At 40.7% G+C, this 16,120-nt stretch overlaps 1 protein-coding gene across 2 annotated transcripts in view; it reads right to left on the reverse strand.

Annotated features, from left to right (window-relative positions):
- Positions 1-16,120, reverse strand: part of grik2 (glutamate receptor, ionotropic, kainate 2) — a 274,277-nt gene that overhangs the window by 58,154 nt on the left and 200,003 nt on the right. For both annotated transcript variants that reach the window (XM_034115672.1, XM_034115673.1), the window contains exons 12-13: positions 11,425-11,543; positions 6,486-6,703 (exon numbers count right to left, since the gene is read on the reverse strand). In XM_034115672.1, the coding sequence (XP_033971563.1) occupies positions 6,486-6,703; positions 11,425-11,543 (337 nt within the window). The remainder of the gene's footprint in view (positions 1-6,485; positions 6,704-11,424; positions 11,544-16,120) is intronic.

Here is a 16,120-nt window from a genome sequence, read left to right on the forward strand (position 1 = left end):
TGATATGAAGTGAGATTTAAAACCAAAGCTTTTTGAAAAAAGGTGTTTGGCCTGGAAGCATTTTAGTTAAGGTGTGATGTCGATGAATATCAGCCACCTGAGATAAATGAAAGGACAGATATGGAGTAGTAACCACTCTGCCAACAACATTGGCAATTTCCTTTTTCTTTCATCAACATTACACCTGTGAACGTGTGATATTCTAGAGAAAGGTTGTTTTGTTTTTCTATCGTTGGTGAGAAGTTATTTATCACAGCATTTATTTGTAGACACTGTCATGCAATTATGTTAAGAGTATAAGAAGTATATGCTATTTTGTAAATTCTCCAACTTGACACTAAGAAAGAAAAGCTGCAATTAGCACAGGTATCACCCGTGTTTGGATACCAACCTATCCCATAATGCACACATGGTTTGGACCAACAGTGCGGCAGTAACTTATGGCTGCAGAGGGACCTCAGGATGGGTAGGATGATTAACAAGCACATATGCTGCGTCTTACCCCAACTGTTGTTTTCATTAATTGGTGTAGTGAAATGATAAAGAGACTGTGCAACTCTCACCACAGCACTTTTCTAATGAATCGCTGGAGTGTGTTTCAGTTGAGATGGAACACACTCAAACATATTAATCACAGCCGTGTCCCTGTGTGTGAACAGTACCTGCGAACGCATGGTGCCTACTGCACAGATGGATGAAAACGAGGTGTGAAAAAAAGCTACATCTCAAAGCTGTCCGAGTGCCATGGATGGATTGCAAGAGAGAAAAAAGAATAAGTGAAACTCTAATCAAAGAGATCTAAGGCCGGGACGTTTTCAAACGGGGCTGGATTAATACAGAACTCAACTTAACTCCGCTGTCACACAGACTGATACAGGAAGTCATCATTCTTAAGTTGCCTTTTGCTTAACCGGACTCCACCTGTTCAACTTTCAACACACTTATTCATTTATCTGTATAGATCAATCTCACACCGTACTTCTTACATTAATAAGCAATTACTCTACACACGTACTGTAAATAGTATCTTATGTTTACTTTTTGTTAGTTATAGGTCAGCCTATACGTCAATTCAGTATGTTCGTATGGTATATTTGAAAGAGATACTCTACAGATATCAGGGATGCAAACACACGTATGGTGAAAAAAAGAGAGAACTATTCGAAGCAGAAAAAAAACAGCGTAATATACCATCTGACAAAGGCCTGTGCTATAATGCTTCAATGAACTGGCTATTCTTTATAATATACTCAGATCAATAGGAGACAGAGATGTTAAGTTATAAATCAAGGGTTTTTATTATTATTTACAGGTAGATAATATCAAGGGTGTAACTTTGGTTTAAGAAGTGGGGGGGACACAAAACAGGGGGTCCTCCTCAATGAAAATGTTTCTCGATTTAATTCCATTGTTGACAGTTCTGCTGTTTAAGTGGCCGTGACAGACCTGACCTTTACCTCACCTACCTCTATTAAGCTTACCATTGATCAAAAATGCTAAATTGGCTGTAAATGGAAAGGATGTATGTTTCCATAGGTCTTTTCATACATATGAAACCAGACATGTGAAAGAGCATCCTGAACTTTTGACCTATGCACACTATGCATTCTAGAAGGTGCAATAAAAGCGTAAACGTTCCAACCACAATTCTAAGAGGGCGTTTGTGGTTTTTGACACCTTGACGGCGGTTACAACGGTTGAGGACAACAATAAGCACAGGATGCAGGCGGCCTACGCAAAGGTTCGAATCAAACTTCCTGGGCCAGCGAATCTTAGAGACAAGCTGTCCCTGTTGCCTCTGTTAATAAATGAAGTCTCTGTTAATGAATTAATGTATAAAGTTTGCATATTTGAAATTGAAATGTTTAAAGAAAAAACTTGATTCTAAACATGACATTGACAATGTGTTCTGCTTTCATGAAAAATGTTCATATTCCCTCTCGTTAAAATTACATATCATTACTATAAGTCTTTATTTGTTTTATTTTTAAACCTTACATTTTGTAATGTTCAATAATTAAAAGTCGAACATTTGTGACCCATGAGGAAGAGAGGGAGGAGGAAGAAGACTATAAAGAAGGATGGAGAAGAAGAAACGAGACGGCTTTAGGACATTTAACTTGTGAACCTGTTGCTTTTGCATTTTTACTTTGTGTCTTTGTTATTTTTTTGGATTCTTGTAAATCCTCTATTTTAGTTAAAAACCTTAATAAAACCAGTTTGTACTTTGAACATTTCGACCCAATTCCTGGTCTCTGTCGTGGTCTCTGAAGGTATCTGCTTGGGCTTAGAGTGAGGTAAGAACACCCTTCCTTGGAAAAGGCTGACAGTAGTTGATCATTTGGATTTGAAATTATTTAAGGGGAATAGAAACTCTGCTAAGGTTACACTATAGTTTCACATTGGTTACTGTGGTTGATGTGGTTTTGATTAATGTTGAAATATGACATATGCTCTGCTGATGTGGTAATATCACTGCTGTGATATTAATGTTTGACTCTGGCTGTGTTTGATATTACATTTGCATTGTTTTGATTGGTATAACTGGGGATCAAAATTGGGGGTTAGTGATTGTGGGTCCTGAAGCTGCCCTAATTACCAGGGGGTCTCCCAACGACACAGGGTTTCTCCTTCAGGGGCAGTTTAGATACTGCTCTGGGGTTCTACCAGCCCACCAACACCTACTACACTATACACTCCGTTTTGCTATCCTGGCGGTCGGACATCCGAGGCTGAAGTGCCTGAAATAGGGATACGACGGGCAGCTTGGTGTTAGAGGCCACACTGTAAGCGCCCCCCTAAGCAAACTTATCTAGTATCCTATCCATGTGAACCTGTTTTATTTGTGGGTGGACCTCACATCGTATAGGGGGGTCCGGGGGCATGCACCCCCGGGAAATTTGTTTTCTTTGAGGGCAAAACTATTTATTTAATCGTTTATTTGGCAGGGACATTGCACATTAATGAACACTTAAAACAATAAATATTTCAAGCGTAAATATACCGGATTTAGCTTTGAGCTACTTTCTATCCGCAGTCCCTCTGGGATATAGCTCTCAACACTCATATGAAACAGAACTATATAAAAACCATTAGAATATGCTCACAACCAATAACAAATATTTGATAAACTCCTCTCTCCTATCTTTATCTTACCTAGTCTGCATTCTTTCTTTTTATTTATGCATATTTTACTAATCACTCCCCTTTTAAACTGTGTGTTTTTTTTTACTGACCTATAGTACACATTGGAAGGATTTCTATTGTTTACAACTATATTAAATAGATGGAAATATTTGTTTACATAGATGACCAAACCGTTTGAGACCCACTGAGATAACTTAGACCAGGGCTCTCCAACACGTTGATCGCAAGCTACCGGTAGCTCGCGGGCAGCTTTTCAGTAGCTCGCCGCTCGATTATCGATTATAGCGTAGTAAGGTTGCTTCTTGATTTTTCGGCCGCGGCTGGACAATAACGTTTTTTAATTTTATAACTTTTTCTGTCACACGAATATCAAATTGGTCGGTGACGCAGAGATCAAGGAACAGACGTGACAGCGGCACCACACACGGAGCAGTCTGCTTTCTCCACCAGCACCAGTCCAGAACCAACAGCAGAATGACCCGCTCTGAATCAGGCCCTGTCGCTGCGGCTCAGAGACACACAGGGAGGGATTTGTGTTTTTTGAAAAACACTCGTTATCGTCATGTCAGGTTTTTGGTGGATTTAATCAAGTCTTGGATTGCAGAGTATGAATGTCCTCTTGCTATTTTCAGTTGATAAATACTTGTGTAAAGTTTGTGAAGGCAAGGCAAAGCTTCCGCGATCACCGTCTCCTCTGTTCCTCCAAACCCCGCCCCCTCCCTGAAAATAATGAGTGACAGGCTGATAGTAACCTGATTATTATATTATACGTTATTATTCACTTAATCACTGATTGAGATATAATGAAGCTAACTTAATCTCATACATTCATGGGATTTATGTAACAGTAAGACAGAGAATGTAAGTGTGCACCCACATGCACTATTTTTGTTTTTATAATGCTGTTGTAAATACTCCTGTTGTTTGCTGTGTTCAGACTCAAGTCATGTGTGTGATGCCACATTCAAGACATTCAGTGTCTTTTTTTAAACAGAAGACCGTTGCTAGAAGCTGCAGCTAGACTGCAGAAGTATTAGTTTTTTGTTTTTGAGGATGGAACCATTTTCACACACAGATATAGGGAGGCTAGATCTATACAGTACAATTGATTTATTATGGTTTATATTTTAATGTCAAGACGAAGAAGAAGAAAAAAAAGATGGCTGAACTGTTCAGTGTCAATCCTGTGGAGATGGAGATGGAGGTTATAAATCTCCAAAATAATGTTCAGCTTAAGTCTCAGCAAAACTCACAACATTTCTGGAGCCTTGTAGACCCAGAAAACTATAAGAACATTCACCAAGCAGCTCTGAAAATGTCTGCTTTATTTGGTTCTGTTCTACATACCTTTGTGAAGCAGCTTTTTCTGACATGAATGTCATGAAATCTAAATACAGAACAAGACTGACTGATGAACATTTAAATGACTCTATTAGAGTGAACCTATAAGTGGGTACACTCCAGCATACACCTCTATGGTGGACTCCATGCAGTGCCAATCATCTCACTGACTGTAATAAAGAGTGCTTATTTTACACATGTGCCATAAGATGCTTGTCAGGTAGTGATTAAGGACATTTATGTGCATTTTCAGTGATGTACTCACTATGTGGGCCATAATAATATGTGAGAAATCTTCGTTTTCTTGGACCTTGCGACCTTGCGAGCGCAGAATTGCGCCGCATTTACGCATGACTGATGTGCAACAACGTGTAACTGATGGCAGAGCGAACAGGTACAGGAGGCGTAGAGCGAGGGATCATTGTCCACTAGTTAATCGATCGTAGATGGCGTCGTGCTCGCGGACGGATACAAAAATATACTTTGGCGGCTGTTAATATACCTGGGCGGCCCGCCCAAGTAAGGTCTATGTGTGGGAAACCCTGGTTATGGTATGACGTCTTCGCAAAAGGTCTCAGTAGTGTTTTTAAGTGAGAAGTTGTCCGTCAGCCCGTGAGTCGGACCCCCCCCCCCAAAACGAAAACTCTTCGGTTCTCCACGAATTACACAAGTCACCCAAATCAGCGTTAAAAAAGCGGGAGGTGCTGAAAAGCGACTAATTTGCATGCATGAGATATATATAATTTTTACCATCAATATGTACATATTTGACTGTTTTGTTTGTCTTCTACTGTTAATATGAATATTTAACTGTTTATGTTTATTATTTTTTATTTCACTGTTATTTCATGTACAATGCCTTGTTTGCATGCTGCTGTGACAAAAACAAATCCCAAATTGGGATCAATGGCTCAAACAACAAAATGGCTGGGGGCTATTTCACTGGCGAAAAAAAAAAGAGTACAGCAGTATTTAATTATGGTGACACGAGGGCTGGGTGTTTAGCAGTGTTGCCTCAAAGCAAGAAAGACCTGTATTTAAGAAATTGTAAACACCAGCCAGATTGGTGACCAATCCAGGGCTTGGTTCCAGCTCCTCATGACCATGAACAGGTCATGTGGTTTCAAAAAACTGATTATCATGTGATCTTATACGACTAGTAGGAAAATAATACAACTAACCGATATAGCTACAAAGGATTGTTAAAGATAAGGTTGGAACACCAACTGGGCAAAGCAGCCATTAGCTTCTAGTGAAGTAGTTGGTTTACCGTGTGTAACAAATGTGCACCAATTAAGTACAATATCTCCTCATCTCAGTTTCGCATTATTACTAAATCCAAAGGTTGCTTTAATGAAACTTATGCAAGTGTAAGAATATCACTGGATAATGCAAATAATAACATGCTGTAGACAAGTCAGAAAATCTAAAGGATATTTCGCGAGGTTGTTTTAAGAACTAAACCCCTACAGAAAAACTCCTTCCAATATTCGTCAAGATATTTCACCCTCAATAGGTAAAACTCCATAGCCTTCATCAGGGACATAGATATTTTACTGTGGAAGAAAGTTGTCCACCAACTGACTTTGAGCCACAATGCTTTTGCGAACAGATAAAAAAAACATCTATTGTTTGAAAAACTATTTTACCAGGTAGGGAGAGTCAATACCAAGATGCAATATGGTAAATGAAGGATCTAATGCCCCAACAAAATCAAAGTATAATACTAAATCAATTGTATAGCGCAGCAAACATAAGAAAGGTTAAGCCTCTTAGAGTTATCTCGTATCGTCAATGTCAAATATTAGGTAGGCTACTGTTGTAACAATGTCTGTGTATAAATTCTGTGGTGGTGTGCAAACAGCTCAAAGTTGATCATATTCCTTGTCATACCCATATTGTTATCTGTAAAATTCTGGGTGATAGAGCAATGAAACACAACAGTGTAGAAAAAGAAAAGACTGTATTTAGTTGAATGATATCCAGTTGTAACTAACCTTGAAGAAGGTCATGGTGGAGCCGTCCTCCACCACCCCGTATTCTATCTTTGTCTGCTTGGCCAGGTCGTCAGCAGAATCGATGGGCGACTCCATCCTCTCCACGGTGAGGAAGGCCGCCAGGTTCGCCGTGTAAGAAGAGATGATGATGAGCGTGAAAAACCACCAGATTCCTCCTACAATTCTGGTGGAGAGGGCTTTGGGCATGAGCTCAGATCCTGAACGAGAGGAGCAAAGGAGGGTGGTGAGGACCGGGACAGCATCAGGCTGGGGAGGGGGCAGCACTCTGCCTGGATCACACACTCACATTCACAGAAAGTGGGCAGAGTGGGCAGCCTCATGGGTTGACGTTAGCTTCCTGCGTGCTAGTGACTGAGTGACTGTGTGTCATTACTGCACCGCCTCTTCTAAAACTAATATTTATTCACTCAGTCACTCCGCCAGAAAGTGCTGAAGGCAATACACTTCTGCGACAAAGTTACTTCTGGAACTTGTGATCTACTGCTGGCAAGCTAACCGCTAACTTGCTAGCTAGTTATTTTTGAGTTTGCCAACGAATTCATCTTGCCAATTTGATTGCTGGACAAACATTTAAAGCACTCTTTTGGAGATTCACTATTTGAGACCTCTGTCACAGGTTGTTATCTGTCATTATTGATTGGTTGCTAACGATACATGAGCTAGCCCTGAGTGCTAACACAGAGGTAGAGAGCTAGTGTCACTTAGAATATGGGATGGACTGTAAGTAGCTGGTACTGCCATAAGGCTTATCCCAAAACCAAAAAACAAATCACTTTAACAGTACTACTATTGCTGTGACAGTATACTATTCTATTACAGGGTTTAATAAAATTGGATTGCACACAGCTAAAATGATAACTTCTCCCCATTTCAGATTCTTCAGCTCTCTGTTCCCAAAAAAGAGGATATCAAGATATTAATGATTTACTTCACTTGCAAATGACTCCATTGGTTGTGGCCATTTTTGCAAAATTAATGTATTTGGTTTAGAAACATATCTGACATTATTGGTGGTTTAACAATATAATGTTGTTTAGCTTTGCACAACATTAGTTACTTATGTTCCTCTTACAGTTAATGTACCATTAATACCATTAATGTACCTGTTTAACATTCAAGTTTTACTCACAATGTACGCAGAGCATTAGGGAGCATGTGTGTCTGGGTAGAGTATAAGGTAGGGAGTTTTGTTGGCCAAAGAAAAGGAGGTGGAACTGGGCTATATCAGGACTATTCTCCTCAAGCGGCTTAAGCTATTGAAAGCTGGGATTTCGCACATTCACTCAGAAGCAAAGCCGATAAAGAGTCAGAGAGATAGGAGGTTAAGAACTCTGTACTCCACTCCCTTTTGTGAGAGACTCCCTTTCATCAAACTTTTTCTGTCTCTCTCGCTGTCCCCTGAGTGAGCTGTCTAGTAGAGGGAGGATGCAGCGAGAGACATGACAGTCACCTGCAGCGAGAGACATGACAGTCACCTGCAGCCCGAGCCCATTGCTATTGATACTGCAATGGAGAGGGAATGACAGCATGGAGTGGGGGGGGGGGAGGCATGCCTCCTACTGTTTAAACCCAGGAGCACACCATGTTTTTAGGAATACATTGGCTTACTTACCTGTTAAATCATAACTGATTGCACACACCATGCTGATATCATACAATTACCATTGGTTGAATTCATTAACATGAAAACAATTGTCTTTTCACAATAGCTGGAAGTGTTTACTGTCAGCATGCTCAAATAATGGAGCAATGGCACTACACCTACTCTTTTGTATCACCATGATGCCACTTTTTAATTATGGGGTGTTACATTGATATATTTGGCAGTTTTAGCCTTCAAACCACACAGTATGTTGATTATACATTGATTAAATCACTGAATAGTTTTAAAGAACATATACTGTATATCTCAGATCTGATGTTTTTTAAAGAACCAAACATCTGGAATGGTTTCAACATAATATGTATTTGGTAGATGGATCATAGCTCTAATTTGCAATATGGTTAGGCATTTCTCATGCCAAAATATTTTACAAATACATTAACTGAAAGTTATTTAGAGTTTAGGCAATAATTGTGTGATTTCAACATAAAGACCCATCCTACTGCTATTCACACAGAGCCCCCCTTAGAAAACAAATGTTTGGTTGTACCTCTCATAGAGTGGTACAGGAATTACTTATTATTTAGCACGTCCGAAGTCAACGTTTTTTTTTATAGTTTTTTGGTTAAAAAACAAAAATAAGGTCTTTGGTTAACACAAGCTTAAGATATGAAGCTTTTTTGTCCTACAGCATAACATTTGTCAGTAAAAACCCCAATCTTTATTAGATACTTTTATGTGTCATAAAAACGGCTGTTGCTAATAACTGACTAACTCAACTATAAACATCATTAAGCCGAACATTAGTCGCCTTTAGCTTAGCGGTTGTGAAATACAACTTTGCAAACGTGATGTAGTTCATTTATAGCCTAACGTTAGCTTTTTACTTATGGTGATTGCTGCTGCAACGCAAACATTTCCCAAATTGAGATCAATAAAGTACATTTTATCTTATCATAATGTGTGGAGATTATCCTGCTGAACAAAACGTGTAAGTATCATAAACTTGTGTTGGCCAAAGAGCTTATATTCTTAAAAAAATCTAAATCCAATGTAAAAATCCCATTCCTTTTTGTCGAGGGAGCTCTTGCGATGCTAACTTTTGGTTCGGGTTAGAACTACGTCATCACTGCCTCACTCTATTAGCCACCAGCCATCCACACTGTCAGAAGTAGCTCCACCACAGTATGGAAGTCACCCAGCACTGGCAACAGCCACCCACTCTGCCCATTCATAAAACCACAAACACAAATCAAGGTAGCAGGCATGAACACAAACATATTCATCAGTTCTGTGAGCAGAGGATTCTGCATATTCTGTTATCAGACGCAGGTATGTTTAAAACATGTTACCAGCTCCATGCTTCTTTTCCTTTTCCCCCTCAGAAACCAGAACAGAAAAGAAAAGAGGGGCAACCCACTCAGAGGAGCGAGTTGACCCAAACAGAGCCTGGTTGGTGCTGACTGTCATGTACCCAAGGTAACGTCATGACCAAACAGCACATCCCACAGTTTTCTGGGGGGCGGGGCAAGCCTCCGGGCAGGGGAGCCTCTCTACAGTGCAGAGCTCACGGTGCCATGAAGACACCGTGAGGTCAGTCTATCCCACCGCCGTCTGGGCCTCAGCCAAATCTTCTCAACTGGTCAACCCTACACGTATGTGCTGCTAGCTGGTCAAACAAACAACACTACTTTATTCTCTATTCGGAGTTGCTAAAATGCATGACATTTACAAAGATCTTACACGGATTCTGTCAAACCAGCCATCATTTTGATGCCAAATCATTTGCATCCTAGGATTCAAATAAATACAAATCTGTAAGAAATATTAGTCGCTAATTTGGGGATATTAGTACGCATGCAGTATACAGTAAGTTAGCATGCAACCAGCCAACAAGGGATACGTTATTAGTTACTTATTCTGAAGAAAGATTGTCTATAGACTTAAAGGGTCACTTCATCCAAAACATTTTTTTCTAACTTACCTCTCCTGGTATGTTATCATGCGGATAGTTTCTTTTCACTCACCTACTTCAACGGTAGAGGCCAAATTTGGAATGGATTATTCAGACTGCTAGGAACACTGTTTGAACATATCATTAAATAACAAATACTTTCAGGGCCTCTGAATGAAATCTGTTGAAATAACGACTTAACCTTGATTTTTTTAACAACTTTTCTATGGTTGAAAATAAACGTTCACAAGTAGTTATAGTTTAATTCAAAAGGATAATTTTCAAACTCTGTGGTATTAATTCATAAAAAACCTTGTGTTTCACTATAAGGTCTTCAGTTGATTTTGAAAGTATTATATATACAGTTTTACCATCATGAATCCAAAGTTTTATCCTCTCCACAAATATAAAAATTAATATTCCAAAAGTATTTCATGGTGTTTTCTGATCAATGAAAGCTAATGTTTGTTGTCCAAGGATGTTACATAGACCGGGCTTCTTTCTGCGGATTGATATGACTGCACACAGTCCCTTTATCCTCCTTAGCAACGTTTTTTAGCAAAGAATTAACAATCTCTGGTATATCCAAATTGACCAATCAGAATCAAGTATTCAACCAAGTTGTTTAATAACATATTCTAATTAATTTGTTCAATACTGCGTTAGAGCTAAGGCATTATTGTCAAAGAAAGGTATTCAAAACGTGGGGGTATACAACCCAAAACAAATCTTTATAGCTGGATGTGAACTGACCCTTTAAAGCAGCTTTAACTATGGCAGCTAGTTATTTATTTGCACTGTCCAGATGCTGTGACACATACACTTTATACCATGCTTTCCAAGCCCTACAATCATCTACCTGCTTATTTGTTACATTGACAACATTTAAAAATGCAACATATCTCTCATTCTGGCATGCATTGTATCATTAAAATAATAACATTCCTTTTTCTTATAAACTCTTTTTCAGTCTTAAGATGCGAACTAGTTGAGAAGATACGGCATTGGTTTGGCAGACGGGCCTAAATTCACATTCAATCTCAATCATTCCTTCAATATCAGGTATCCTGGGAAGGGGGGTGGGGGGGCGGTACACTTACCTGTTCGAATGCTGTAGATAGGTGGGGGAAGGTAGGGGAGGGGTTAGGAAAAGGGTAGCATGCAGGTGCACCATCCTCATTCATCAATCACATCACTCAAATTCCACTCAGTCTATCCTGCTGGACTCTACCAGAAAAGCATCTAGCATCATGCACAGAGGCCCCCATGCATGGTCGTGGGCCTGGTCCAAGAGCAAGGTTTGACCCCCAGCAAAAAGTGGGACATGTGCTAGAAAAAAGGGGACAGGCAGAGGCGTCTACCTTGCTGCATGAGAGCTCCAACTCCAAACCAGAAACTATTTAGCAGGGTGAAATTGTTTTCCACTACATCCGAGTCGGGGTTGCAAGGGTGGGGGTTATACCACTCGTAGGGACTAAACCTGTGACATTAACAGAGAACACACACACAGATGTTTATTGCAGTTGCATAAAGACACAGTTGTCATCCTACCTGGAGAGACAGGAGAGAGAAAAACAACGTTACTTAGTCATATGAAACACTTTAAACCTGCCGGAGGACACGTCCCTGATAAAGAAGCACTGCTATGTTTTCGTGAACATAGTTTAGAATGCTATTGCTAACTGGATTAGTAAATTAGAAAATGAATTATTGTAAAATGATGATTAGGATTTATTTACTGAATAATCTATTAGTCAAAATAAAGCCTCAAAAATGTCTGCTCACCTGAATCTCTCTTTTCCGTTGTTAAATTGTAATAAGATATGATCCTTGGCCCGATTTTAACACCAGTCATATTCCAAAGGTGGCTTCTCATGTGGGAGTGCTCATATCAAAGGCAGTTCCCCTCAGTAATTTAATCGATAGGGTCTGAAAATAACTCCATTGTCAGCCAAGAAAAGAACTAATAATCTTTATAATCTTGGAGGCGCATTCATATTCAGCAGATCAAGCGGTTAATTCCCATCATGCCCACGCCGGCCCTGCGCTCCCCTTCACTCGACACACTCCTCAAGCAGAGAGATTTCTCATTTATTCATATCAAATAAAAGTGACATTACATTAGTAAAGGTTGATTGGTCTACAATTAAGCATTCTGACCTGATTTGGTTTGGGCTGGGGTAGAGGGGGAACTGGGGCCCTATCTTGACTCAAGCTGTTAAACAGACACAAGGGTTTGAATAATCAATTTGCAATGCATAATGTAGACTTACTGCACTGGAAGTCCAAAGCGGTAACCTTGAGTGCATGTAACATCTGCACGCAGGATAATGCAGATGAAAGTGCTACACCGCCGGGTGTCAAGGTTTTATTCCATTGTCCTTTGTTATAATACAGTAGTACTTGGTAGAATACTGTTATACACGACTCTATATGAAGACGTATGGCTGTATCGATGAAATGACAGCATCATAACTGAACGCTGTCATTGACTAATGGGCTCTGCCATTATAATGTGGTTAGCAGTGGTGTTTCTTTTCACCCCTATAGCACACAGGAGGATATTGTGTGGTGTAGCTCAAGGACCCCTGAATGTCCCCCTTATTTCTCTTTTAAGAGAATCCTTGGCCTTAAATCAATCTGTCCACTCACTCAATTTGCCCCAGATTTGCTTGCTTGTCAATTTGCAATGCCAAATTGAGTTCATCTGAACTGTGACCTTGCCGTGGCATGTGTGACCCAATCTCTTGCGCAGAGGTCTCCGCGTGTGTTTCCTCCAATCATGTCAGGAAAAGCCAATTACAGCTCGCCATGAACATGGATGAACGAAGTTGTCAGCGATGTGCCGGATCGTGGCGGGCTGGACCGCTGCTGGTTGGGTCACAGAATGCTAAACCGTTGCCGTTTACAGCAGACACCACGGCTTAACCCGTCTCTCACTGTGGCCTCGCCTGGCTCGCCTGCTGTCATTCTGATCCAATTACACTGCCCTTACATTATCTCAGATCATCTGTGCTGCAGAGGGAGAAACTTTGAGCAAGGTCAGTGCAGAGATAAGCTCGGGCGGAAAAAAAAACGGCGGGGAATTCACCAGCAGCGCAGAAACAATGTGAGGCTTTTATCTTCCTACGGGGTCAGGGTCACCCAGCAGAAAGCTCCAGCGATGATGGGCACGATAACGCCAATGTCAGAGGAGATGAATCAACAGCGAGAGAACGGTCCTGTTGCTCTGTCCCAGCATGAGAGACTATCGGAAAGTAAGATTACATTTAAAAACACAATATGTGGTGGTGTGGCTTGGACGATGTTAATGAAAATCGCAAGCTTAATATTTTTTGTACACTTACAATTAAAACTGGCAAAAAATGTTGGGCAATATTTTCAGGCTCAACCAATATGTACAAGTCATATTAGTTAACTCTGGTATACCCTACATCAGGGGTTTTCAAAGTGTGGGAAGGTGAGCCTCCCCTCAGAGAACATGAGAACAGCCACGCCCCCCCTCCCAATTATTATTGCTATTATTATTGTTGTTGTTGCTATAATGCAGGGTATTCAATTGCATTTCAAAGAGGTCCAGTAAGAGAAAATGTCATTAAATGCTCTGTTTTCGCTGTCTACCTTTCTCTTTTTTGAGCACGCCATTTGAAGTTACTCCGACTGTTTCTCTCTTCTTGTCTCGTCTCTGTGTGTATGTTTGAATCTATCGTGCTGACTCACTGACTGCACCGATTTGATTGGCTGAGTAGTATGTTTTAAACATTTTTTTTTAAATCTTTTTTCATTTTCATGGATAAATCCTTATATGCTTGCGGCAACACACTGAACATCAACTTTGCCTCCTTATTACACTCACCCCTACTTTAGTGCTGGGAACAATGAGTCTGCGTCTTTGATGCGCACAGGCGGATCATGCAGGGATCAGAGTCCTGCATCGGGTGATTCGCGGGTGGTATTTTTTCAAACTTTTTTTTCCGGGTTCGGTTCTGGGTAAAACAAAGAATATGCGGGTCGGGTCGCGGGTGTTGCATAATAAATATATATTTAAATAATAATAATTTAATTTAATGTTTAAAGATTCCTCAGACCTCTCCCCCGCGGGACCGCGCATAATTATAACCTCTGCACCGCATCAATCTGCTGCTGAGTGCGCCACATTCGAATACAGCATTGTAAATAACTCTTCCTCAGGAGCGAAATCCAACGTCTGGGAGGCTTTTGGTGTCCTCCTGGAGAAAATAACCAACATCCCACGCTTTTTGAGCCAAATACACAACTGCGTGTGTTAATAATTGCATGTTTTCACTGCTCCTAGGATATGCGGGTTCGGGTCGGTTTGCGGATCTTGTGCCGACGGGTCGGGTCGGTTTGCGGAACTAATTGGCAATATGTGCGGGTGGCGGGGCGGTTTCGGTATTGCACGTCGCGGGTGCGGGGCGGGAGCGGGTCTTGAAAATCAGACCCGTGCAGGACTCTGGCGGGGATGCAATGTAGACAGGAATAAACGGAGATCATCCTCTGGCTGCAGCCGACCGGTACTTGCTTTTGATCAAAGTCAATGCGGGAAACCCGCACTCACACAGGTAGGTGGAGGTGAAGGGAATGAGCACTTTTACAACCTTTTTGGCGAGGTGGGGGAACTTGGTCTCCACAGACAGCCAAAAGTGTGCAAGTGACACTTTACTCATCTTGTTCTCGTTCTTTTTTTCTCATGCTGCGCCTCCCCTGAAGCGCTCTGGCGCCCCCCCAGGGAGGCGCGCCTCACACTTTGAAAACCGCTGCCCTACATGGTATTGGTAACGGTATATATTTGATCTAAGACTCAGTGGAGTGGTGCAGAAACGATTCCTGAAACCGGGAAATTAATTAGCATTTTACCACTTCTGATTCATTCCACTTGAAGCCATTGGTTTTTTAACGTGTTTGTAGTAAGAAGCCTCCAAGAAGATCTTTGGTTTTTAAAAGTCTAATAGAATTACACATTTCCCTTCTAGAAAATAAAAAATGTAATTAAACAGTGACTAAATTAACTAATACACGTCATCACGACGAACATTAGCAATCTTTAGCTTAGCGGTGCTGATGCGCAGCCACAAGGTTAGCTTTTTTACTTATGGCGATTGCATTTACGCGCGAAGGTGGTGACAGACGTGGACGTACTGTATCTCTCTGATGCACTGTACAATCTCTTGTAGATTTCTTGCCAATATATATATGTATCATAAGCTTTTTTTGTACATCAAACAAAATCTAATCACATTGCTTTTTGATGAGGGACCCCTATGTGATGCTAACTCCTTGGTCGGCCTATAAAAATACATCATCACTGCACCACTTTATACCTCAGTTGTGTTTTTGCCTCAAGATTCTGAAAAAAATATAAAAGGTGCATGGGATTCAGAGGAGCATTCAAACCACATGATGTACTGTACCTTTAATATGAGCACTCATTAACTAAATGTTTAATATTCAAAAGACACTTTGATTTAAGGAAAGAGAGAACTTCATATCAGTATTATGAGTAATATTCATATAGAAAAATTATAATTCTGCACTAGTAGCCTCTGCTTTTCGCAAATAAAATCCCTTCATGTGTATGATGTAGGGAATTCCCCAAAGTGTAACAAGGTGTTAATGCACAGGCTTTAGCAGAGGTGTGATGTGCTGTGAAGGTTTTTTTGTTTCGTCACCTGCGCCAGAAGCAGCAGCAGTGCGACTGATGTCATTAGGAGGAACATAAAATAAGCGATAACCGGTGACATTAACATCAGTAACTGGAGATATCAGGGCAGGTGGCAACACAACAGAGGGATCATGTGGTGTTAGCAGTGCACCCGTGTGGAATAGGCCTATCGGTGGCGAGGAGAAGCTGCTCTAACTGTGTGTACGTCAGTCCCAGTGTTCTGTCTCTCACTCGTACCAACAGTCAGTCACACAGCGCAGCACGAACACAAGCATACATAGATCAAATGTGTAATGTGTACACACACAGAAACAGTATATTAATGCACAGTGGAACTCCTTGTCAATTGTATGTGCTTCACTATACTAGACGGT

Source organism: Trematomus bernacchii, unplaced genomic scaffold (assembly GCF_902827165.1).
Source record: "Trematomus bernacchii unplaced genomic scaffold, fTreBer1.1, whole genome shotgun sequence".
NCBI classification, from domain to species: domain Eukaryota; kingdom Metazoa; phylum Chordata; class Actinopteri; order Perciformes; family Nototheniidae; genus Trematomus; species Trematomus bernacchii.